This window comes from Anomalospiza imberbis, chromosome 2, assembly GCF_031753505.1.
Source record: "Anomalospiza imberbis isolate Cuckoo-Finch-1a 21T00152 chromosome 2, ASM3175350v1, whole genome shotgun sequence".
In the NCBI taxonomy this organism is placed as follows: domain Eukaryota; kingdom Metazoa; phylum Chordata; class Aves; order Passeriformes; family Viduidae; genus Anomalospiza; species Anomalospiza imberbis.
This window is the reverse complement of record NC_089682.1, coordinates 80,307,335-80,334,212: the sequence shown is the minus strand read 5'-3', so window position 1 is coordinate 80,334,212 and position 26,878 is coordinate 80,307,335. Positions and strand designations below refer to the sequence as shown.

At 34.5% G+C, this 26,878-nt stretch overlaps 1 protein-coding gene across 12 annotated transcripts in view; it reads right to left on the bottom strand.

The window, feature by feature from the left end:
- The window catches only part of NBEA (neurobeachin), a 461,765-nt gene that overhangs the window by 206,578 nt on the left and 228,309 nt on the right, over positions 1 to 26,878 (bottom strand). For all 12 annotated transcript variants that reach the window (XM_068182009.1, XM_068182000.1, XM_068182001.1 and 9 more), the window contains 2 exons: positions 18,757 to 18,865; positions 14,600 to 14,766 (listed from right to left, as the gene is read on the bottom strand). In XM_068182009.1, the coding sequence (XP_068038110.1) occupies positions 14,600 to 14,766; positions 18,757 to 18,865 (276 nt within the window). The remainder of the gene's footprint in view (positions 1 to 14,599; positions 14,767 to 18,756; positions 18,866 to 26,878) is intronic.

Here is a 26,878-nt window from a genome sequence, read left to right as displayed (position 1 = left end):
TTGTATATTTTGATATTAAACTCATCTTCCTACGTGTACCTGAAATCAAATAATATCAGACATCAAAATACCTGAATTAAAAAAAAAAATTAGTATCACAAAATTTCTGTAAGACACAGAGGTGGGAGAGAAAGCCAAAGAAAAGAATTAGAATCATTCAATTGAATATAGAAGTAAGAAGGTTGGTAGTCAAATCACATGTGCCATTTCATCCTGTTCCAAAAATGCCAGAAACAGATCTTAAGAGCAATGGTTATGGTTTATGCAGCTAAAATGGATTCTGTATGAGCCATCACACAAATCTTGTTATGATGATGCCAGTTCCAATGATGATAACCTAACCATCAAAACAGTGAACAGAGTGACTCTGAGGCATAGAAAAACCTAAAGAATTACACGACTAAAGCGTGTTTAAAAATAAAGCAAAACAGTACTAAATATTTAAGACCATTCTCTTAATAGAAAGGATATTTATTAAGCTCTACTTTTAGTGCTTTTTCTTCCATCAACAGATTTCAAATCACTGTGTTAGCAGTGCACCATGATTCACGTGTTACGGATGGGGAAAACAAGGCGGATAGATAAAGACTGATATGATTTATTCAGCGTTGAGATGTCATCTCACTGGCACCACCAAGAATATTTCTTCATTATTTAGGGCATAAAGTGACTGCTTTCATAGCTGAAGTAAGATCCTTGGTCTCCCATATGAACTGTTCTGTGAATTCTGGAGGGGAGAACAGGTGGAATGGTTGGTATGTTGTGGTTGGAAGTACCATGCTCTGGTTTGTTATTGACACTCAGTAAAACCACTATTCCCATAAATGTGTATTTTTTCAACAAATATTTAAAATAACACAAGAAATTTGAATAACTGTAATTCCAATCTCCATATGTTATTATTTTTTTTTAATTCAGCATTTTCAAAATAGAATTATGTTTATGACAACAAAAATGTATCTTAATTCAAAATAGTATTTAAAAATTTCTCTCCTAGCAGGGAAGAAAATGAAACTAAACATTTATTTTAATTTTGGTTTTAGTGAAAAAGTAAGGCTTTTTTGGTGTCTGGGTTTGGTTTTTTGGTTTGCTTTTTTTTGTTTTGTTTTGGGTTTTTTTTTTTTTTTTTTGAAGGGATTTATTTTGAGGTTTGGTTTTTATTTAATGAATAAACAAAGAAAAAACACAGAGGTAAAATATCCTCTTGACACTTGGGCTGCCATCATCTAATAAGTAAAAAAAATACAGCATTAATAATGAATGTGATTAAAGAATCTTTCTTTTATTAAGGCTTTTCTGTATCTAACAGTATTCAGTACAATAAGAAAATGACCTTCTAAAAAGTAATGACAGTGATTATCCATATAATGGCCATAGCATGCAAATATACAGCAGCCATGTAAAGGAACAAAAATCAGGCAGCAACTTCACAATGCTTAAGGGCTTCATGTTTTACAGCACCAGAATTAATGGAAAAGTTAATGTAGCATTGAATAACAGTGAGCTGCTCAGCTGCTCCTACTGCTGCAGAACATTTAGATCATGGAAATAACACATCATTTTTTTCACTCTTATTGCTTTCCTGACCCACAGATAAACAACTCTCAACCACCCTCAAAATCAGATGCAAAATATTCCTGAATTACCCAGGAATGCTTAAGAAATATGCCCAAGCATATAATTTCTAAGATTGAAAATGCAGATAAATAAGTACACCACAAAACTAAGAATAATTAACAGCAGTGCTGAAGAAAATCTCAAAGACTATACTCTGTAACTTAATTCATACTATGGCACAAATGCATGCATGAGCACAGACACATAATGCAATATATAAATGAAAGAGAATTTTGCAGTACTTCTACCTCTGAATTTTTGCTTTTGATACATGAAACAACCAGATAAAATAGTAATTTTACATCCCCTTTTTCCCCATATATTAAAGAGCACAAACTATGCATGCACTCAGTAAAGCATAATTTGAAAACTTTTTGGTGTCCCAAACCTACGGGAAAATTTTTGTAAGGTAAGAAACACCTAGGTACCCTATTTAGAGACACATAATGGGATCTACATTGAGTTGCACACAGTTATATTTAGGCAAAAAACTGAGGAAGAGTCCACACACCTCACAACAAGGAATCCCATAAACCATGTTCCCCCTTCATTATTACTGAATGGTTTAAAAAGAAAAAGTAAGTTGTTATGTAAACATAGAGTAAACCTTGGATTATCCCATCAATCTTTCCCTCCTTCAGACAAAGACCCCAAAGGCTCTTCTTGTCTTGATTCAAATGTAAAATGTGAAGACATGGAAAAACTTAGATTTTCTAGTAAGGCAACTAGTCCTTCTTGGAATTCCCAAAAATTCTTCCAGCTCATAAAGGAATTAAAAATTTAATGTTTCTCCACTGATGCTGGATTAGTAAATTTTTTTTTATTTTGTTGCTGATTGCCTTTTTTGCCATCAGAGGGAGAACAATGTGATTAGTGGTGAACATAGCTATGGAAAGTGAGAAGATTCATCCCTTTCTTTTCTGTTCTCAAAATAGTGAAAAATGTGATACTATATTGAAATTCAGCCCAAAAGGTAATACAAATGCTTGGCTGATACTTTATAGTGTCACTATTAATTGCAAACATGATAATAAAAGTTGGGGAGGAAAGACCATTGCTTACAGAGCTTTTATATTGTCTGTCAGATCAAAACCCAGAGGACCTACAAAGTGACTCTTCAGTCCCACCTAAAGCTATTTCTCAGTCACACAGTACTTCTTAGGTAGTATGAAAACCTTCCTTTCCCTACATTATTTCATGTGTTCAAGTTCCTGCAATTTCTGGAGCAGATACAATCATTAAGTTATATGCACACCAATGATATCATTCCCCGACCTACCTTTATGCTTCTCTAATGCTGGTGATGATATTAACTATGAATTTATAACAGGGCTGAAAGAGTACCAGTAGTGGGTATGTATCCTGCCTTTACAACTGCTAATGTGGACAAATACGGGGATAAACCAATAAAAATTTCAGACTACTGGAGCCAATGGAGAACCTAAGATGTCACTGGCCAGGAACCTCAAATATTTACTAAGAGATACCTCAAAACTTGCCTGTGATTTAACATTTCATAAATGTTATTGAAACCATGAATGACACAGAGGTCTATAAATGTATACTTGTTATGGAATATCCATTGTGGCCTTTTAATTTTTACAGCTGAGATTTTGCCTACAGATTTTATGTCTTTTAGAAAGCTACTGTTTTCTGAAAGCATTACAACTTTACTGTGAGGATTCTGACAAGTTAAATTTAACAAAAAAAAAGGTAAAAATAAATATATTTTCATAATCCTAGTAGAGAACAAGTTTCTAGAAGCACATTGTTTTTAATTTTAGTGTACTCAAATTGATAATTTGTGGATTAATTTTAAAGAAGGGGAATCCTCTAAATAAATATTGTATTTATTGCATTAAGATTGCTGCCCTTAGAAATTTGTCAGTGTGACTGAAATAAAGGAGCTATTCTGGTACTTTCAAAATAGGGCATTCCTGAGAAAAGGTCTCTGTTTAAAATTTAGTGGTGTCCAGCAGAATCTTTTGAAAGACCCTACTGAGATGGCAATCACTTCCACAGCTTAGAAAAAGGTTATCAAATGATACAGTTATACAGGGAGTTCCATAGATAAAACCCATCACTGACCTGTAGATTTAGATTGTGCAACAAAGATACCAAAAAATTAATGCACATGGCTTACACTGGATCACCACTCAGAAAGGAGCATGAATGAATACTCAGTGGAGGCCAGGTACATCAATTTTTTTATTGTGTGTGTTTCAGAAGAAACATATCTGCTTTTTTCTAGGGAAGATAATGTATTCCTCACCAGGCAAGAACAACATAAACACTATCATATGTCAAAAAACCCAGTCAAATCTAAGCCTCAGCATACTGATAAGCTAAAGGATGATTTACTCTAAAGAAAAATATAATTTCTCAGTAAAAAAAAAAAATCATTTTTTAAAAGACAGTTTTTAATATTTCTCTAACACTACTGAATTGTTCATAAATTCCAATCTATCTTTTATACTAATTTTAATATTTTGGTTTTATTTAATCAGGCTTCAAAACTTTATAACGCCTTCTTTGTTAAAATATAACAGACCATACAGTTTTCCTTGAGAATGTTTCCAGAGAAATTAGCCACACAAATTTCCACACAAATTTCCAATTGGGTTTTTTAAAAATTTTGATTCCAAGACTGTTAGAAATGAAAGGCAGTGCATACTGTGGGAATGATTAAACAGTTTGTCTATCTGGGTGCTCTAAAAATATACTGAGATTTTTACTAACTCATCATGATGATCTCACATGAAAGGACTATTAATAAAGGAACTTTTTCTTCTTATTCAACCTTGTCTGACATTTGGCCAAAAAATTGTGTGATAGCTTTTTATTTTCTCTCACTCTTCTCTGTAGTTCTTAATTTAGATTAAATAATAAAGGATAATAGAGTCTGTTTTGGTTTGGGAGATACATATTAAAACTTGCTTCTGGCTGCTCTTCTTTTTTGACAGGTTTTACTCACTTAATTTTCATAATTTTTAGCTCAACAGTTCAGTATGAAAGTCTACCACTGAAAATACTGTCTGAAGTTCACTAAATAAATTTCCTCTACTATTAAGCTGTCATCGGCTTTTAAAACTTCACATTTTATTCAAGACTGTAGAAGAGATTAGGGCATTATTCAGTGTAAAAGATTATTATGTGTTTAAAAATAATGCATTGTTACCTAACAGAAATTGGAAACTTTAATGTCTAGATATTAAAGAAAGTGAACACTTTTTAATACCAAAACAACATTCCACTCACCATGAGGCAAATATATCATACTTTACTTTCCTCCATGTTTTCACATAGCACAAGATATATCATGCATAAAAATTATTGCACTCTTATGGCAAAGTATCCCAAAGGCTTCAGTAGTTTTTATAAATTGAGCCTAAGAGACATCAAATTTAACTTCCTCTTTACGTACATTTTTATTGCTTCCTACCATAAGTGCAAACATAGCTTCTAGTAAATCATCTAAAGAAATCTATTTCACATGAATATTTCCAAGATTCAGATTGTGACTATAACAAAACCAAAAGCATGCACACTCAATAAATATTATTTGATATCAGGAGTAAAGTGAAAAAAAACCCCAACAATGGGAATCTGAAAAACTAGGACACTTTAATTTTAAGAAATAATTTAAATATTAGTGTTTTGGCATTGTGTATACAGACTATTTTTCAAACAATTGCTAGCGTTCTCAAATTAAACACAGAATCTATATGGTTTAGGAATCTTTGGTGGATTTTGTAATAATTTAGACAACTGGATAATTTGCTACATAAATGGGTTTTAAAACAGTTCAGCACTATTGAATGCTTAAGAAATACTTATGGCATAAGACAGTATAGTATTGAAGCTGAAACAATCATTAGACTCTGTTTTATTCATCTTCATCTGTTTTATTGAACTACCTGCAGGGAACTTTATGGGCGTACGATCATGTCAAGGTCACAGGATTAAGTGAGCAGTGATGACAGTAAACAAGCCTTTTCTGTATATTTTAAAGGGTCTTACTGAGTTACTTAAAATGCCATAAACATAAATAGTCCCCTATCTCTACAACACATCCATGACAGATGACTTCAAAATATAACACTCCTGAGCAATGAAGCTTTACAACTTAACCAACAGTCCATATTATTGACAACAGTTACCAATATACTAGGGAACCCAAATACTGTGAGAAGCTTGCAATCTGTCACCTTCAGATCTATTATATCTGTAAGTGTACAAGAAATAGATCTACAATATTCATCATAACTCTGTGTGAAAAGATATTAGTGCTGAATAAACCAGAGCTTACAAGTTATGTAGAAAATACAGTCATAAAGAAAAAGTAAATCCATAATAAATGTACCAAATCTACATAAGCTATGTAAAACCAGATAATAAAACCAAGCTTACGCAGTACTTTCAATATCAACCTGAATGATGTAATTAGTCTTTAGAATTACACTTTGCATTACCATGTCTATTTTACCAACAAGGAATGCGGTATAATCAAGTACAGCAATCTCCTTTAAGTCATGTAACAACTATGACTGACATCGTGTTTGTGAATCAATGTAAACCTATTTTTTCACTGTTTTAAGGAGTTAAACTTAATGCATTAAAAAAACAAACAAACAAACAAACAAACAAACCAACCAATCAAACAAAAAAATCCACAATAAAACCCCAACCAAAAGTGATCAACTGAAAGAGAGACATATGCTGGGAATATTTTTCAGAAATCAGAAATGTGACTTGTGTAAGGATGATCTTCACAGTTTAGTATCCGTGACTATACAGAATGGGCTAACAAAATGCATACAGAAACACCAAACCCAAGGAAACCTCCTGTCAAACTATAGGTAAGAGGGAAGGGACAAGACTCTGGTTCTGGCCTCTGTGTCCAGGTAATCATGCTCCTCCTGTACACCTGAAGACAGGACTTCCTTCTTGGTGGCACTTGGAAGCACCAGTTCCATATGCACTTGCCTATCACTCCCCTGCAGCAATACTGCAAGATAGGCCTCCAAGTGCTGTACCACAGAGAAGTAAAAATGGGGGCAAAAAAAAATTATCAGGATTGAATTTTTTCCCCTACTATGGAAAAAGATAAGAAAAAAAAACCCCAAGAACAGAGCAGACAAGAGAAACAGATCAGTATATTACATATATTAGCTGATTACACATTACCGTGAGGAAAAAGGAACTAAGACAAGAGCTAGGTTTAAAACCACATATAATTATTCTAATTTTAAGCAAAGAAAATGATCTAATAGTGCACATGCAAATTCAACTATAAATCTCTCAAAGGCATGGAATAGGTTTTCTGAGGTTTTGCAGAACTGCACTTCATATCCCACAAAGAAAAGGGGATGCAAAGGATGTGATTGATATGTACCACACTACACCTTCCTTTGTGCCTGAAGATGATTTAATCTTCAGTTCCTTTCCAAACTTTCTTCTCAATTTCAGAAATTATTTGACAATAGTATCATTGGACATAAATACCTTTCAAATAAAAAAGTACAAGACATTAAGCTTTTGAGACAAAGGGAGTCAAAATTGTTCCACTGGGTTTTCATTTCCGGTTAAATTTTGCATTTCTAATGTCTACTGCAGGAAATGGTGGAGAAGTCTATCAAAACACTACAGATTTTTCTCCTAGAAAAAAAAATCTACAGCTGGGCATTCATCTTCTGTAATATACTTGAAGCATCACATGGGAAAGAACCTAGGATTGTAATGGTACTTAAAAAAGAATTAAAAATAAGGTCATACCCATTTTATGTCAGAAAATAAATAATATGTCAAAGAATTTTCATTTCTGAGAAAATACAGTCCTAGAAGCATAAAATTTTCTTATTCAGAATCTTCAGATCTATGGCTTTTGTTAGTTTTTTATACTTTGCTTTCTATTCTTTTATATGGGGAAGATGGGAAATCCACTGCTATATTGCCCAGGTATTACTAGGCAGACATATGAGGAAAAGTGAGCAAAGTGGTATCTAGCAATGAGAAATTCTTCCCTCATGGCATCTACTGAGTTTCAATTTCTTTCTAAATTGGAGGCAGGAAAAGAAGCAGAACAGGTGCTAGGAACATTGTCTAACATCAGCAACTGTTAGTCCAGTCTGCTGATGACCACTGCAGAGTTTGTTTCTGCTGCAGGAACTAGGAGGAAAACATGGAGGCAGAAGGTACTTTGAAGCCCTACCAAGACATGGAAAATTCAAAATCAAGACTGACTGAATTTGAGATTCCTCGGGAAATCGTGAGTTGAAAAGTCAAGAAGTCTGAGTGAGTATTAGATGGATCCATCATGTCTAGTTGTCCTTTCTGTTTCTTAATTGTTCAGTTATAGTTGAAGGTTACAAGGCTGGATGGACTACAGGTCTGAACCTTTATGTCTGTTCTTGTGACTGGTTCCCTAGAAGCTGAATGGCTGCACATGCTAAATTCCATGGCCAGACTTAAGGAGGAGCAGAAGTCCCCCTCAGTCTGCAAATGGTGGCCTTCCTCCTGATATATGTATAGTCCTACCATAAATATACAGATGGCAAATTAACTCCATGAAATTTGGATCTGTATTCTGATTACTGTTCCAGTTAAAGAAAGTATTGACATCTAAAGATCTGTTGTCCCTGAGTCTTAAAAAAAAAAAAAATTACAAAACTTTCCTTTTTTTTTTTTTTTTTTTTTTTTTTTAGGGGAATTCCAAATTTAGGCAGAAAAAAAAACCAGGGAAAAAATCTTCTTAATTCAGAAGTCATAAGGTGAAAGTGCAGAAGACTTCCTTCTTTATAATGAAATTAAATGTACTGTATTTCCTAAAGAAAAACAAGTCGCTCTGTAGAGCTGAACAAGACTTTCTTGAGCACCACACTTGTTTCTCAACATTTAAAAACACTACCTCTTTAAAAAAAAAAAATTTCTTATGAGTTTTCTTCCAGCTGTGGGAACAAATCCGTAGAACAGTGCCACAATTCAAAACAACTGAACAACCTTGCACAAATACAGAAGTGAATAAATCCGACATATGCAAATTGTGCAGTTGCTTGTACAGCCCATCTCTGGTAATACAATACTCCTTTCTTGGCAGGTGTCTCTATACTGTAAATATCACCCTACACCTATTATTAGAAAAGGATACAGAATTCTGCCGTCCCCCTTTTTCCATCATGCTTGTCAAAATTCTCAGCTCCCTTAGCAAGAGCTCTTTCAAATAGTCTCTGCCTTCCAGCACAGTGGTAAGCAGTCAGGGAGGGAGGAAGAAAGAGGGTATGCAATGGGTGGAGAAGCCATGCAGTTGAAAGCCCAGTAAGAAAGTTAAAAAGTAGATTGAAATGTAAGGTACTACAATACAGTGATCAGATTAACAAAATCATCTCACTCATGTTTTAATCCTGCTATAAATGAATAACTAATACTGGACTGAAATATGTTGCTGACACATTTCCTGATCTCAAGGTCTCTCAAATATTGCAGTAAATTAAAAACTACAGAAGATAGAAAAGCATTTTCTTAATGATTTGTTGTGATGAAGTAATCTCAGAACTAAATATTTGGAACTTTTAACAGGATAGCTGAAGAACAAGCTAAAAATTGTGCAGTTCAATCAGACCAATTTTGAAGAATATATTCTGCCAAAAAAAAATAAATTAAAATTCCACCAATTCCAGAAACAGAAAATTCATAGTTTTTACAGAGTATGTGGAAAAAATGCAAAACCTTAAGAGACATTTAAGAAAGGGCACATCAAACATGCTTCTGGATCCAGTAGACAGGATCTGGTCCTACATCTTTTCCACTGCTAAAGCCCCCTTTGTAATTCAGGCCTAGCAGTTAAAATGAGCCAGAAATGAATGAATAGCTAAACCATATTAATCTGATTTGCAGTGGGGGTTAGAATGGGTTCTGTGCCTCTCTGAATTTCCTAAGACAGCATAGTATAGAGATGGAGTCAGAGAATGCCAAAGGATGGCTGTAAGGGAAACAACGTTCTAAATTCCTGTGATCTAGTCTCCCTTACTGTAAACTGGAAACATTTGGTTTAAAATCAGTGTTTTTCCAGAATCAGCTTATTTAACTGCCAACCCCCATAGGCTTGGGAAAGGGAGTTCTCTTTCCGTTCTCATCCCTCTGGCCCCCAGCAGAACCCAATCTCTTCAGAAGCACACAACACAGAGAGAGACAAAACTAGCTGTCTGGCAAGAAACTTTTTATTTCCAGCCTGTCTCCCCAGACGAATTTGGTCTTCACCACAGAATGAGTTTGACAGCTCTGCCCTCCACCATGAATGATTAATTTGTTATGGGTGTCTAGTTTAACCAAAGATGGATTTGAACAGAAAAAGCCCTTGTATACTTGCTATTTGGTACAGCTGCTTTAATGTAGGTAGAACCTCCTTCATTAAATCACAGAAAGCAAGAGAACCAAGTCTCATTTTTAAATGTCATTTTTCTCATTATAGTAGTCCTCCTGTGACTACCAAGACTGATCATATGAAAATATCTCTGACAAGTATTTCATATTTAGATTTTGAAGGCTAATTGGAATTCTGAACTCCTTTTATTGCTCTAAATTGCTTTAAATCTATACAAACTGTAAGGTAGAAATATTTATATTCAGCACTCTTGAATAAAAGTTTTTGAAAAGTTGAGGTATCTGATAAAACCAAGAAGCTGAAGTAAGACAGCTTAAGGGCCAAAACACAGGCATTCATATGGTTGATAAATTTGAACTGCGTGTACAGACAAGTTTTACAAAACTTTTATTTTTTAATATGTGTATGGGGAGAGACACAGATGGGGAGGAAGAGAAGCACCATATGAAGCTGACAGAGAAGGCAGAAGGAAGCATATGTTGTGACACAAAAACTATAACCCTGAAAAAAGCTGAGGGTAAGTGCTGGCTTAAAGAAGCTTCATAGCTTAAATGCTAAGCTATGAAACACCCTGTTTGATTCTTCCTGATGTTGCAGATTCCCTCTGAACAAGGGACAGTGCATCAAGGAAATAACCAGCTCACCAATTTCTCATCTAAATGGGAAAAACCTGCAGAATTGTAATTTTGATATAATGTTGAAATTAAAAATGGAAAAAAAACCAAGTATGTTTAAGGTAAGCTATTACAAAGATACCTAAAAGTATCAAATTGCCCAAATGCAGAAAATGGAACTAGTTATGTTGAAGGGCACAAACAGGATTTATAACTAATGGGATTTATTTTGAAATCTATTATGGTCTGTCTGAGATACGCAGATGAAAATGAGATGATTCAGTAAATTTCTATTTCTTATAGAGGATTTGATGCTCACACTTGGCAGAAACTGAGAAAAAGAGCTTTGGGTTTCACTTTAAGATATAAAGGCAAAACATTTGTGAAGGAGGACAGAAGTTAACACTGACAAGCAATAAAAATGAAAGCTTTTACTCAAACTGTTATTTGCCATTTTTAGTCAGAAGGAGATGGAAGAGTAAAGAGATTCTCAGACCATTCAAACTACTGATTGATTAACATACAAACAGGAATTTATTGTACAAATTGTGTTTGTAGGCATTTATTAAAATTGTGGAGTACTAGGCTATAATTAATTTCATCTTCATAAATTAATAGCTAATTAAGAAGCTAATTGAAATGCAAGTCACCAATTAATTTATGATATTTTTAGTTAAGCTATCTATATATAACTACAATCTAACTTAGAATTCAAAGTCTCATGGTATTTTGTTGGCTCATACCATTCAACTTCATTCTTGTTTCTTCAGACATTTTGGGAAGATTTTATGATAATATATTTAAAATTCACAATTTACAAATACTATAGAATGTAGAATACATCAAAACACAAGACCTCTTGCTTTTCATCTCAGTACTAACCTTGGTTCTTAATAGTCTCTTTGTTTCTCAATGACCAAAGAGTAAGCTTTGTGGCACCTACAGATTAAATAGTAAATGCTGGTTTCTGCAAAGACACAAATCCTCGGGTGCCTTAGAACTATAATCTGTTAAACTGCAAACATAAGGACAAATTTTCTCTACATTTGGGTTATATTTGATGAAATGAACCATAATATTTTGTAATGAGAGCATCTATGTTCAAGAACTTGAAAATTGTTTGTTTGTCTTGAGAAGAGATAAACAAAAACATACAGGGCAAGATAGGACAAGAGGATATGGCCTCAAGTTAGGCCAGGAGAGGTTTGTATTGGATATTGGGAAAAATTTAATCACCAAAAGGGTTGTGAAATATTGGAGCAAATTGCCCGGGAGGTGGTTGAGTCACCATCCCTGGGTTTGTTTAAAAGACATGTGGATATGGCATTTAGGGACACCATTTATCAGTGGATTTGGCAGTGTTAGGTTAATGGTTGGATCCAGTGATCTTAGAGGTTCTTTTCAACTGAAATGATCCTATCATTCTATACATATTTGTACTTTATGCTGCACTGATAGCTGCCACTGTGCAAATAGAGAATTGAAGCTTTGAAGAATAACACTCATGTCTGCACAAATATTTTCCTATCTTATCCATTTTGGATGCCAAATGACATTGTTATTACCCAAGTATCTATTGTGCAGAAGTGATGGCCTGTTTCTTACCCTGCCCCATCAGGGACAGGACAGAGAAGGATCTTCCTAAATTCACCATTTCAAAGAAGGGTGTCCAGCTCTTAAGTTGAACAGGAGACTAGCAGTGTGTCTTCATAACTGGGAATATTTTCCCAATGGAAATATTAAAATCACTACAGAATTGTAGAGGTCTAGTGTGATAATGTGTTTTTTATGTGTTTTTAAAGTAACTCTTTATTCCAGTCAGGCTGTATCTCTCAAGGCAGAGAGAAGCATGAGTTTATAAAGAGACTGCTAAAGTTGTAACTCCTTGTCAGGAACTAAAAGCAGAGACTTGAGTCCTGTTGTGTTTTGTGCAAGCCAAGACAAGAGGTGTGCATGGTTTTGGAAGCCATCTCAACCTCCATCATATAAAAAGTATTGGAGCATCTGTTTAACAACAGTTTTTGCATTCTGTGGCTGAGGAGATTTATGAGACCCCTCTCCATTTTCTGCCCTTAAAGCCTTTCAGACCGGCCCACTGAGTGACGCTGGTCCCTAACAAGGCTCAGAGGCTCTTCCACGGAGCATCTCCCTCTCCCTGCTGCCATCCCAGTCCTCCCCATTGACAGCACACTAGTCGCACCACAGAAGATGTGCTTGTGTGCTGTATCACAAAACTACCACGGCACACACAGCCAAACCTGCAGTGCAAGGTCATTTCCCAACTGGCTCCTGCAAATGGGGAACCCCACTTGGAGACCTTGTACTATCACCATGTCCCCCTTCTCCAGGTTAAGCCACTGCCTGTGGCTAAAACACAACCAAGCCAAATGCTGCACCTAGCACTACAAACACCGAAAGGGGAAAGCAGCTCTGCCAGTAACTGAGAAGCAGACAACACTGGACAAGTTGCATCACAGGGATAAAAGAAAAATTTTGTTTGTTCAGTGTAAGAAATTTCATAGGTTTGTCACAGGTGTCAAGCTACTTTATGGCCCATCAGAAACTATCATGGACTCGAGAAGAAAAAGCCGTAGCAATGGACTGTTGTCATTTAGGAAGCTATCAATAATCCAGGAGACAAGTTATTTGGCCCTAAGAAGACATAGTCTCCTGGAAAAGGTAGTCGCCAGGAACTTATTTAAGTCTGCAAAGTGTCTGCAGCCATTCATAAAGTTGAGCAACAACATTATTCAAAAATTGTTATTCACTATCCAAAGACATTAAAAGGAATGAAAATTGAATTTATTTTTAGCATGTTCAAGTCTTCAGAAACACAGCTTTAAGCCTTAACTAGAGATAACATGAGCATCCCTTATGGACTAAGCCTGCCTTGAATTAACCATATGACAATATTCTACTTGTCATTTTTGTAATTTCCCTCAGAATGTCTCTGGTGTTAGACAACAGAATTTCTGTAAGACTGAATTTCCACAATTTCCACCATCTTAAAAAATAAATACATTTTATCATCATCCAGGGCAGAATGATTTCTTTAGAAGAAACAGGGATAATGAACACAAAAAATTACACTTTTGTTTTAAACATGGTATAACTGCAGGGACCAACTAGACAGAATTTGAAAAAGATTGAACAGTATATGCGCTATGTATTAAACCTTATTGCTGACATGTCAAATTTATTACTTGGCAACTTTTCTAATAGGCTTAAACCCTAACTATGTAGTCAACATAAATGCAAACATATTTTGTCAAAAAATATTTATCTAGAAAAAAGTTTTTGTATTATCCATCCCAACTATGTTTTTCCTGAAAAGGTTTATCAGAACTTAAATGGAGCTTTCTGTTCTTCACTGCATGATTCAGAGCAGACAAATAGGAATTTAAATATAAAATCAAGCTGTAAAATTTGGTTATCTGGGAGCAAGACTTCCTTGATTTCTTTTGTTTGAGTTGTTTCACTCTGAATAAATAATCAAGTATTTGTGGCTAGAATGCACAAAGAAGAGAGAGACTAGGCAGACTCTACTTTCACAGACAGGGCACTCACATGACAGACCCAGGTTAAAGACCCTGATCTGAATGAAGGAAAGGAGCAATTTCAGCTCAAATCTTCCACATGAGGGTCAGCACTTTAGCCACTGGCTATTTTTGTGATTCTGAGGAGCAAGGCTCTTTTCTTTGGAGTGATGTAAGAAAATATTTAATTTCACTGCTATCTTGAATAGAATGAACCTTTAAAACCATTACTGGAAAAAGCCCTGAATAAAACCTCAAATACTGAATCAGTTAGATACAGAAGAAATTATACATTTTTGATATTTTTTAATTAATTTTTTAACAGGAATGGCCACTTGACTGAGCTGCACTTTGTTCAGCTAATAAAATTGTATTTCAGTTATATAACGCTTGGTCTCTCAAACTTTGCAAGTAAGGTTTAAAGCCGCACACTTTCTACATTTGCAGCTTACCTGTGAGAAACAGCTCCCCAGGCACCATGTTTATTCGTTAGTATGTTGAGTATTTTCTGTTTCAGCTGGTTGGCTGTGACATGATCTCGATGCTTAGCAGCACTGATGAGGTGATCACACATCTTCTCCTCCTCTCTCCGGTCCGCAGCGTACTGAGCGCACTGCGACTAGGGATGAAAGAACATCCACTTCATTAAAGACAGGTTACTTATGATCACCTTAAAATTATTATTTATTTAACTCTCTGATTATGAAAAGAATTCATTAAAGTGTTTTTTAGAAGAATAGAACATGCCATTTGTCCTAATTTCATCCAGGACAGGGCTAATTTTTTACAGTAGCTTGGAGGCAAGCATATCCAAACCCTACTGTTATTTGATAACCTCTCGTGTCACTTGCTGGGGCAGGAGTAAGGGAAACTCTCTCTCTGGTCTGGGAGAAAGTGTGGCAGGCTAAAAGGTCCAGTATTCTTTTACTTACTGTGCAAACAATTTATTTGTCTTATACCTTTTGTTATTAATATTGTTGCTGTTTCTGTTCTCTTTCTTATCGCATTGCTGTTTCCAGTAAATTGTTCTTAGCTTAACTTGTGATTTTCACCTCCCGTGCCTTGCCTCCATTTCTCAACACCACCATGGAAAGGGTGGGGAAGTGATCAAAGAGTGTCTGGTTTAGGAGAGTCCAGGTGAGATCACTGAGTTTTCTGTAGTACTATTTCTAAATCATGACATCATTCAATTGAAATGTCCTGCTACTATATAGTATCCATGAACAAGTTCTCAGTTAGAACATGTAAAAATTGAAATACCAAGGGCAAAGACAACCGAATTGGAATTAAAAACATTAAGCCACACATCTAGGTGTGGCCATATGTGTGGCCATGGATATGCCTTAAAAGTTAGCCTTTCTTTTGTAAATGTTTCACGTGTTCTCAGGTATAAAATACACATCTAACATACATAGGATAATATACAAGAAAAAATTATGTACTGGTTTTGATTTTTAAATTATATTAGCACCTATCATAAAAAAGTATTGCTACAGATGCTAAACTAAAAAAATATTGACCATATTTTCTATCTCATACCCCAACATGCAAAATTTTGATAACATACTACCAATTCTAAAAATCCTAACAGATAAAAAAATCACTTATCTTTTAAACTGAAAAAATCTAATATTTCCACCATGTGTCCTTTGAGAGAAAACTACCTCTAAAATAAATGCTGTGGTTCTTGACCTTCACATGAGTTTGTTTCTAAACTGCTAGAATTCTATTGTGTATTTTTGGTTTGATAAATCCATTCTTTATGTATAAGGACAATATTTTTCCATTTCTTTGCTCAAAATCATGCTAAATTCAAACTCAATTTCTCCTCCTTGTAAAAATTCTTTCAAAATGTCTAAAGAAAAGGAATGCAGCCATAGTAATCAAAATAAATCCACTAAAAGTATAATTTTCCAGGTATAGATTACAAAGGCTAGAATATTCTCAGAATAGCAAATTTAAAAAGTACATTTTATGGCACATTTTTTGCACTTACATTTTTTGTGCACCATTTCAGAACATTTAGTCAACACTCAATGCTGTAATAATGCTGAATATAAACTAATTTTCTAGTATTCAAAAGAGCAATTAAAATTAAGTTAACCTCATACTTTATATTTTATTCTTAATATTTCTGCACACTACTTTTTTAGTACAGATCACATTAGCATTAAGTATGATTCTAACAGTGGTATTTCTATTGTGTTTACAGACATCATTTCAAGTAATCTATCTGGGAAAGACCAATGGTTACACTAATTCATAAAGGGTTAATTAATTTTCCAATTTATCTTCTTGTACAGGGAGGCACCAATTAGTACAATGATCTGCCTTAGTAATGAGGTTAATATTTCATCTGCTCATTGGACAGTAAAATTAAATTTTCATTTTTCTTCCTGAACAATTACAAAGGTTAACAAAATGAAAGTTAACTGTGAAGTACCCATTCTGGGAGGAATTTTCCTGGCTGTGACTACAACTGGAGCGACAGAATAAAATTTAGATGCTGGTCTGTGCTCTATGCGGGAGACACAGTAACTTGGTGCAGCTTGGAACAAATCATTTCACCCATAATGATTCAATTAAAGTTTAAAGGGCAGAAATAAAATAAAATAGTCATGCACTTCTCTAGATGAGAGCACATGCACTAAACTCCAGAAGGTATACCTATACAGTTTATTAAAACAAAATGACAGATATACAATCATGTAGCAGAAAACTACCAGAAATCTCTTTGTCCCTACTGCTTTCAAGTAGGATGAATAATAAAATATTCAGTTATATTCCCAACATTATTAAAGACAATATATAAAGCATTCTTTCAGACTTTAACTATCACCTTATTTAAGTACTTGTGAATTTCACATTAAAACAGTCTGTATTTTACAATTTTCTTTTATGATTTGCAGATTTAAACTTACTCGCCTAAAATGTGTACCTAAGTCTTTTCCTACAACAACTGTAATGAGAATTTTCATATATGAAAAACATGTTGGTTTCTTTACCAGACAATAAGACAGACTTGAGGCTATTCCTTTAGGGAATTTAGTTAATATTCTAAATCCTATTTGCTAACAGAAGCTGGAAGTTAATTGAATATTCTCATTCTGTCTGGAGTTCTGACAAATCTTATACCTCAATGTATTCTTCAAAGAGCAAGATAACTCAATCTTCCATTGTCATCTTAGGTTACTGCATGATGCTCTGATAGATATCAAATGTTATTTATTGTTGAGGCAATATGAAACTTCACTCTGACATACACTTAATTGTAAATGCAATTTTATCTATGTTCAAAATATTCAGTAGAAGCTTGGTAATAAAGTTGTTGCAATCCCATATGACAAGTGTCTGCTGTCTGCTCTGACAAAATGAAGTAAAGGTTATGTGTATTCAAAATGACGACAGATATCTCTGTGTCTCACAGTTCTCAGCTAGGTCAAGGAGCACAAAAACTAGCGCATCAAAGTGCACATTTAAGAGAGCTGTTTCAAGGAGATAAAAACCTCATCAAAACTAAGATTCCCTGCATCCTATTTCTAGCCACCAGGTGCTTGTTGACATTTCCTGATAGATTAATAAATTGATATAGCTATTTATTATCATCAATACTAAGTCTGTCAATCTCAATCTTAATGCTAGGTCATTTGAGCAGTAAAATGTGCAAAAATATAGGGCTGCACATATATACCTACATCTACACAAATGTATGCAAACGTAAGGCAGGTTCAGAAATTATAAAAACCAGTGATGAAATGGAAAAAACATCATAAAAATGCAAAACCATATTTGATAAAGTTGTGTCAAAAATGAAGTATTAAATTTACTCCATTACTATTGCATGACTTTTTTAAAAATAGGAACAAAATTAATCCTGTATAAACAATTGGAAACCTATTAAACTGAAGACATTTTAAAAACAGGGGATTTAACATTTGGATCACTTTCAAGCAACATAATTTAAATTTTATACTGTACCACTCATTGATGAAAAAGCAACTGAATGTTGATTCCTTTTCAGAATAAGAATTATAGACATTTAAGAGTTATGGGAGTCATAACATGGGAGATGTAACTGCTCTGTTACATCTTCCAATACTCATTCTTACTGTTGATAATGATTCCTAATGATTCCTAACTACCAAAAAAGAGATGCAAAAAATCTATTCAACAAAACATTTCTATTTCTTATTTTTTTATGACATACATGAAGTCTAAAAGTCATATGCTTTGCTTTTTTACTGAACTCATACATACTGTTGTAAATAATCAACAAAAATAATTAATAAGGTGATTTGCGTTACTATTTTCAAAAAATCAGAAAAGTTCTTTGTGCACCAAAGGGTCTACCATATCAGATGAGACATTCTGATGAAGGCATTTCTTCAAGCTGTAAATGCTTTTATGAATTTCAGTGACAAGATGAGAAATTAAACCCATTCCTTGTGCTTGACATTTACCAAAGCTTCTAAAAACCAGTTTTTAAATGCTTTCAATGTAAATTTCTTCCTTGGAAGAAAAAAATAAAGTCTTTATTGCAGGGACTTACAGTCTAGGCGACAACTGACTGAAAACAGAGAACCAGAAATGCACCAGCTCTCAGGCTTACCTCAAACTCAGCGTGCTTGTGGACATCTTCAGCTCTTTGTCGGTTTAAAATAAATTCTGCTTCATTTGCAACACGCACTATATGGTCTTTCATTGCATGACACAATAATCTGAAATAAAAAAAAAACAGAATCAGCCTTTTTATTTGATGCATTTCAAATAAACTATTTCAGCACATTTACTTACAATGGAAAAATCAATGAAGCTTCTGTAATTAAATTTTGCAATTAGTTGAAATAAAAAAATAATTTAATCTAAACTTTTCTCCATTGTGAAAGCACAAAAAATCCCATTAAATGGAAAAAAGTTTTCCATTTATTATTGAAGGCAAAAGTTCTTTATGGAAGAATATATTTTGAGTATATTTTTACCAGCAGTCTCAATATGAATACTGCACTGTCATTTAAAAAAAATCTAGAAAATTGCTTAAACTCTTATTTGTACCATTAAAAACATTAAATAGAGATATTCCATTTTCAGTCTTAAAAAGTCATTACTGAAGATTTAAAATTGAAAAATACTATTAATATGTCTCATATATTTCTTCAAACACTACTGTGAAAGGTACATCACTTTTCCATGTTTTCAAGGTATCAGAAACAGACAAATCTTACTCAAAAAGGAGGAAAAACAGATTAAGAGTTTATTGAGACTGAGGATGTCAGGCAGCCACATTAAGACTTTTCTAAAGATCACAAAATACCATGAAGTGCATAAAAAATTGCATAAACAACACTGTCTTAAAAATGCTCATGTGTTTTTGGGCAACAAGAACGGAACCAACTACTTTCTTGTCCCTACGGCCCATATCTTGGATTGGCCATTATATTAAAAATTACTCTGCTCTTCTTATCAGCAGGGAGTAAATCTCTCTCAGGATGCAATGATCTGACAGGTCTGTTTAGGATCAGGAAGAACCGTCTGTTTTTCTGTGAAAGTGGAACATGGTCTGGGATTTTCCTTCTTGCTGCATCAGGGAAAGAATTTCAGAGTTTCTTATATTAAGGCTGTGAAATCTCTAGCAAATTCAACCCTATGTTGGTGTTCGGTGTTAGAAGCACCACAAGAAAAAATTAATTATTATTAGAAATCAAAGTCATCATTGCTAGACCTTACACCTGTAACATAGAAAGATCTGAAGTCTTTTCTTGCCTCCTTTGTTCTACCGTCTGTGAAGAAAAGAAATCACTAACCCTGGGTAATATTTAATATGCGTACATGGCAGGGGAAATCATAAATGTTGGGGCCTTTGTTTTAGAGATGAAGACAAAAAAGCTTGGATCAAGTTTCCACAGTGGATATTCATGTTTTTAATAACCCTTTTTATAATATCTAACCTTTTCTTTTTTAAAGCAAATCATTTTTTGCAAATTAAAAGCTGAAAGACCAAAGTTGCTTACACTGCAGTCTTCAAAATTTAGCCTTATTTTTTTTATCTACCCTGCTGGAAGATATGTTTCAGAATTTTATTACTGTTCAGTGTTCATATTGTTACGGTTAAGATGTTAAGTGTAGGACTGTCCTCAGATATGGATTAGGAATGAACATTAGTGGATGTCAGGAGTATGGGGACAGATCCTTCCTTGTGCCCAGTAACAAGACAAGGGGCAGCAGGCACAAAGTGGATCACAGGAAGTGATCCAGAGAGGTTGTGGACTCTCCTGTCCTGGAGAAATTCAAAAGCTGTCTGGACACAATGCTGTGCAACCTGGGATATCTCAGTATTAATTCAACTGTGTCTTGCCAGTTACTTCATGCACTCTCACATATCTATCATTGATTGCAACTTTAAGAAAAAGATGAAAAACTCTTTGTATGATCATTAACAAATTAGGATTATCACAAAAGAGAGGCCACATCCTATTAGATGTGTATCATCAATTAAATAATATGGTATCAATGTGTGGCAATAAGAGACATACTGTGATTCACTTACCTTAGGTGCTTGTATGCACCTAAGGTAGAACTTCAAAGACTAGGTAAACTACGTTTTTCCATATAGAAGACCATTAATAATCATGCTAGTCCTAAAATCACTCGACAGAATGCCAGACTTTGAAAAAAGGAAGGCTGAAAATCCAGGCCATCATTTAAAAATCTCGTGTTTTTAAAGAAAGAAGCCTTGACCTGGATGTTTTGATTTGCAAGTGCAAGAATACAGGGCTGAAAACAGAAGCATAATAAATTAAAGCAGTTAAATTTGCCATCATTGAGAGGCAGCAACTACAAGGTTGCAGAAGCAATGTCTTACAAAGGTTTTTGCAAAAGTACATGCTTCTGTGCTTGCTCTACTTGTCAAAAGAAACTTACTTTTTGAACTTTAAAAACTCTATTAAAAAATAATTTCTGGTATTGGTTCTTAGTTTTAACTGAAAGCTACTATGTATTCTCAAACTACATTCCTACTAAGTAAAAGAGGGTAGAACTCTTTACTGGATTAAAGCAGAGCCAGCTAACCCTGAATCTCAGATCTATATAGACACAGCACTACTCAGTGTACTGAGGTTTATACCTGATGAACAAGCATGATAATGTTGTCATCCTTTGAATACTAACCAATTTATCTATATCCTGAATAATTCAATCACATGCACGGCATGTAGTATCAAAGACTTCCAGTACATTAAAAAAATTAAAAATCTCCCTTCCCACACTAAGAATAAGAGAAAAGAACAAGGGTCTCTAGGTCAGCAATTTCACTCCTTTATTGCAACAGGCATCTACATAATTTAAAATCTTTTGTAAACTGCCTTTAGTTTATGAAAGGCATTTTCATTTAATCTATTTCTTGAAATGTGTTTTCATTATATGAAAATGTGATTGAGTTACTTGTCTCCCACACAGTTTTGGAAGGTTCTCTGAAGCTTAAAACCCTTTTCCTCTCCAATCCAAATGTATTCTTCAGCAGTCTTTATTCTCTCATTTTACACAAAACTTGCCCTTAGGTTTACATAATCCTTCCTTCTGATGATCTTCTGGTAGTCTGTGTATTCCTATTCCTAAGTAAACCAGATCTCTGATTTTTCTTGGATGGCGAAACAGTAGGTAAGAAGAGTTTTACTAATATCATAATTTGATTTTACCTTTTCTGCAAGTGCATATCCAAAACTGTCAGCAGTATTCTAGACAAATTCTAGTTACTATTTACATAGTAGCATTAATGCTGCATTACTTCAATAGAAATACCCTTTCTGGTGCAATTCTAGAATTGCTTTTCCCTATTCTGTGATTTTGCACAAGAAAATTTCAGTGACAGATTGGTCTTTTACCTCCTCAGACATTTCCAAAAGATGCATATATTTTCTAGCATATATTTTCAAGAATATGAACACTATGTAATGTTACATTATAAAATATTTATATAGTACATTACACTGTATTATATTAATGCAGGTTGAAACCCACCCAGTATATCCTGATTGATATTTCTGTCATCTGCCCAGCCAGGTTTCCCATCCACAGGTTTTTACAGAGCATTCTATTTTCAGGAAAAGTCTATCTGTATCTTCCACTGACCATCATCCTGTACTTGAGTGACCAATCCCACTGAGAAGCACCTTGAGGCAAAATAATGCATGTATAAGGGTGATCTAAAATTTGAGACCTTTCCAATTTTTACTCTCCTTTAGAAAAAACCCGATTTCTTTAGTGAGATCTCCTTATCATGGTGACTGACTTATACCCACAGTTCTCATTCACGCTTGTAAATTCTCATCCTGTCTTAGCAAGCACCACCCTCAACAGACCTAGTAGCTACATTAATGTTGAGACAGTGAGGAATCAGGCCTTCTGGTCATATTTATAAATTTCTACATAAGTAGTACTTCCAAAGGGCTAAGGCGTTTCATGAGAAGTTTCACCACAGGCTTGCTCTACTTTTTATTCTCATTTCCAGCAATTCATGATTTACAAAAAAAAAAAAAAAAAAAAAAAAAAAAAAAAAAAAAAAAAAGAAAAAAAAAGAAAAAAAAAAAGAAAAAAAAAGAAAAAAAAAGAGAAGAAAAGCCTTGAGTAAAAAAAGTAAAAAATTGACCTTGAAAAATGTTTGGCTTTACCCTGTGTGACCATTTCTTCAGTTGCACCATTGAAACTCCTACCAGTATTGAAGGCAACTGTGCTTGCCAGATGAGCTGATCTCAACCGAGAACTGATGAGCAGCAAAAAATCTTGTCTCCTCATTGCATAAGGTGGAGATTAAATATGACCTAACTTAACATTTCTCTTCACCCAGACAAGCTTGATTTACATTAATGCCTACAAATTTATAAACCACAGTTAAAGTTCCTTTATTAGGAAACAGGTTTTTCTTGGTTTTAGACTGAATCAAAAGAATTTCAGTAGGGAATCCATCAACAAAGCAGTCTGAAATCACTTGTGCCTCAAATCCTTCTACAGGTAAATGAGCTTTATGTTCAGACAACTGTGGAGTTTTCAGCTCAAGATATGGGAGAAAAAACTCTAATTAAGATAAGCTGGTACTTCATAATAAGACTGACAAGGCTTAAGTATCTGTAGGAATAAATGGTGGGGTGTCCTTAACCTAAAAATGGAAAAATCTCAGTCTTTTGAGCAAGACCAGACTGAGAGCAAGTTTCAGGACCAAGAGCAAGTTTCATAAATATGAGTGATTTGTAAATATTGTTTGGGAGTAGGTAAGAAGTTATTTTAAATCCATGTATCTAGTTTTCCAGAATTCTGTCCTTAGCAAAGTTACTTGAGAAATCCAGAATGCTTACAGGTTAAAGGAAGTTGTGAAAAAGTATGTGTAACCAATCAGAAACCCCTATTTTACAGATAATGGTGTTTAAAAAGGCTGGATTGTGGAGTACCACGTTTCATGAAGTCATTCAGATAAATAGCCAGTCCTGGAAGAACTTTTTTAGAGTTTTGGAAAGAGAGATGGTGATAAGACTACACACAAACCATATTAGAAACCTGCAAAAAATATAAAATGCTTGCAACACATCTAACTGTGGATTGAGGGGTTATTTGTAGACCTATTAGAACTGAAGTATGAAAATTCTTGTCTCACTAACTATCCTAACATGGCTTTGCTATCCTGCAGTCATTTGTTCCTAGTAATAATCTCACACAGAGAGAAAGCACTCATAGATTTATGCTGTTAGACAAAAGGATTGAGCTTATGTTACCCAGTCTTTCCTTTATTTTAAACAAACTAAAAAACCTAGATCATTCCCAAACAGCATTTTTCAAAAAAGATTACCAAATGAACATTTGTTATAATTTAGCTAAGGTCTTACTTCCTCTACTCATTCCTGAAGTTCTGCCAACTCACATGACCAGGGAAACAGATGTTTCTCTGACTTATTTTCATCATATGCTCATAGCTCTATTAAAAAAAAAACCAAAAAAAACCCAAAAAAACCCAAAAAAACCCCAAAAAAAACCTAAAAACCAAAAACAAAAAAACCAAACCAAACAAAAACAAAAAGAAACAAAAACCCCAAAAACAAACAAACAAACAAAAAAAAAGACCACAGCCTGGAAATGTGCCATGTTTTCACCAAACTGTTGCTTTGACAATTATTACTTTTAATAGCATTCATAAGAAATGAAACCTATCATTGCACTTGGTGTCTGCAATAGGATAGTTCATAAACTAGTTTAACTTGAAGAATTTCAAGTTCCACAAGATGCAGTACTGCTATGAATCTTTGAAAGTAAATGCCTATAAACTTTGCAAAGTAATGTCTAACACAAAGGTCTCATTTCTTGCAAGACAGCAATGATGAAGAATACCCTAGAGAAAAGTTTGAAATTATAGCATGCAAATACTGGCTATTCAATTACAACATAAGCATACTGACAAGACAAATTTCATGGAGGGTAACTATAATTGTTTCAGAAATGTCTCAGAAACTGTAACAGATTCAATAAAACTCAGAGATGACTACAAAGAATCTGTTCCACTCCCATAAAGATTTGCTATTTTGCAGAAGAATTTTCTAAATCAAGAGGAATCTGTCTCTTTGTAATAGTGAATACCCAGTAAACATGCATGACCAGCAGTTACAGCTGAGATGGCCTTTTTCTCAGGATTAGGCCTTTATCTCAGCCTCCACTTTCAGATATGATCTGATCAGGCGATGCTAGAAGGGGAAAGAATACCTCAAAACCTCTGATGGATCAAAGGACGGTAGGTGTACTGACCCCACAAGTACACAGATGGTTACCATAACAATGTACACTTTGTCTAACACAAACTACTTGTCTGGAGCTAGGGCAAGGACAGCTATAGTAAGGAATATGAGATTTTGAACAAGCACATCTAAACAAGGGACACAAGCTCACACTTTAGCTGGACTAGAAATACAGACATTCAGTGCCCAGTTTTACAGAAGTATCTATGACAGGGATCCTCTACTAAAAGAAGATGATATGTAGGATGAATTTCCATAAAACAGCCACAGTTAATAAAGGATTCCTCTAATCAAAATTTACACTTGGTGAAGATGACAGTAAAGCAGCAGAATTTGGTAATATCTGTCAAAGGCAGAATAATCAAACACTTTTGCTCTTATTTATGGTGTTACTGCTTCCCCAGTGTTAATTTCTGTCTGTATTTGCATATATCGGATTTTGCACATCAGACCAGAATCCTTTGCAGGTGGTAGCCCTGAACTCCATATGGTCTGATGACTCAATAACTTGCCTTCTTGGATGGTTCAGGTCAGGACCCCATTTTGTCCTGTAATCAAGGTCATGGACAAAAGAGAAACAAGGAGCAGCATCCATTTTGGACCCTACTACTAAATCAGTTCTTTGAGAGCTATTAAGAGACCCAACTGCAGATGCACATCATAAATCAAATATGGCAAGTGGCACTATAGATATGCCTTTTAACACATGCCTGAACATTTAAGTATAGCAGACAGCGAATAATGGCTGTGAACTAATTTACCACAAACCAAACATATCAGAATTTCCAAACGGCAACAGAGGATGCCCAAAAGAAAATTTAATGTAGTTACCCCACAATCCCAGTTGAGGTAACAAGGAAAGAATATAAGTCTTTATGAGCCTCCTTCCAGGACTGAATCAGCAATTCATCAAAATTTAAAGAAACACTGATTTCCAGATTATTTAAACATCCTGCTATTTTTTTCAAAATATTTTGACAAGACAAAGTTTAAAAGAAAATGGCTTTTTGTGAATTTTAAGTATGCTGAGAAGTCCATGTAGATGGATATGCTAAAATATATATTTTCATGGCTAAAGGCAGAAAGCACAATTAGGTACAGAGATGGACTTACAGGAGCACATTTACAATTTTAAATCTGAAATTAAATATAGGCTCATGTTGCCTTAAATTTATATTAGAATTAGACTACTTCTATTTAAAATGAAGAAATGTAAAAAGTAAAGGTAGATATTTAAATGAAAGGAACAAGATCATCTCTTTAAAGAGGTGAGTGTTGAGAAAGCATAATGGGGGAAGGAAATGGATGATGAGGATAGTAATTCAGCTCTGAAAGATGAACAGATCATGACCTATAAAATCCATCTCTTAAGCAGGATAGATCCCTGAGATATACTGCTTGTCAAAAACATTAAGCTAAGGTACAATCAATGAACCACAAACTTTGGACTCTGTTTAAATAGTAGGTAATTATCTATTTAGTTGTCCATCACTTCAGAATGCAGAGTTCTAACTGGTGCATGAATATTGTGGGACCTTTCCAGTGTCAAGATAAATTATGTTCATTGTTACCCCTGTGACCACAAATCTGGCTGTTTTATCTTTTTTATCATAGAAAGCAAACAGGTTGGCCATGGATGGTTTAGCTTTTGTAAATCCATGTTGATTGTTCTCAATTAACTTCTCTTTCAAGCAGCCAGAATGTGTTTCAAAGGGACTTGCTGCATGGTCATCCAAGGGCCAGAAGAAAAAATGACAAGCTTTTCCCTGGATTTTGAAGACTGTTTTAAAGATGGGTGTAACATATGTCTTTCTCCAGGCACCTGTAACCTGCCCCAATTTCCTTGACTTCTTGGATCAGTGATCAGTCTCGCAAAGACTTTCGCAACCATCAGATGTACTCCATCAGGTATCATGGGCTTGTATGGGACAAGTTGCCTCAAGGAATTCTTGACTAAAACCT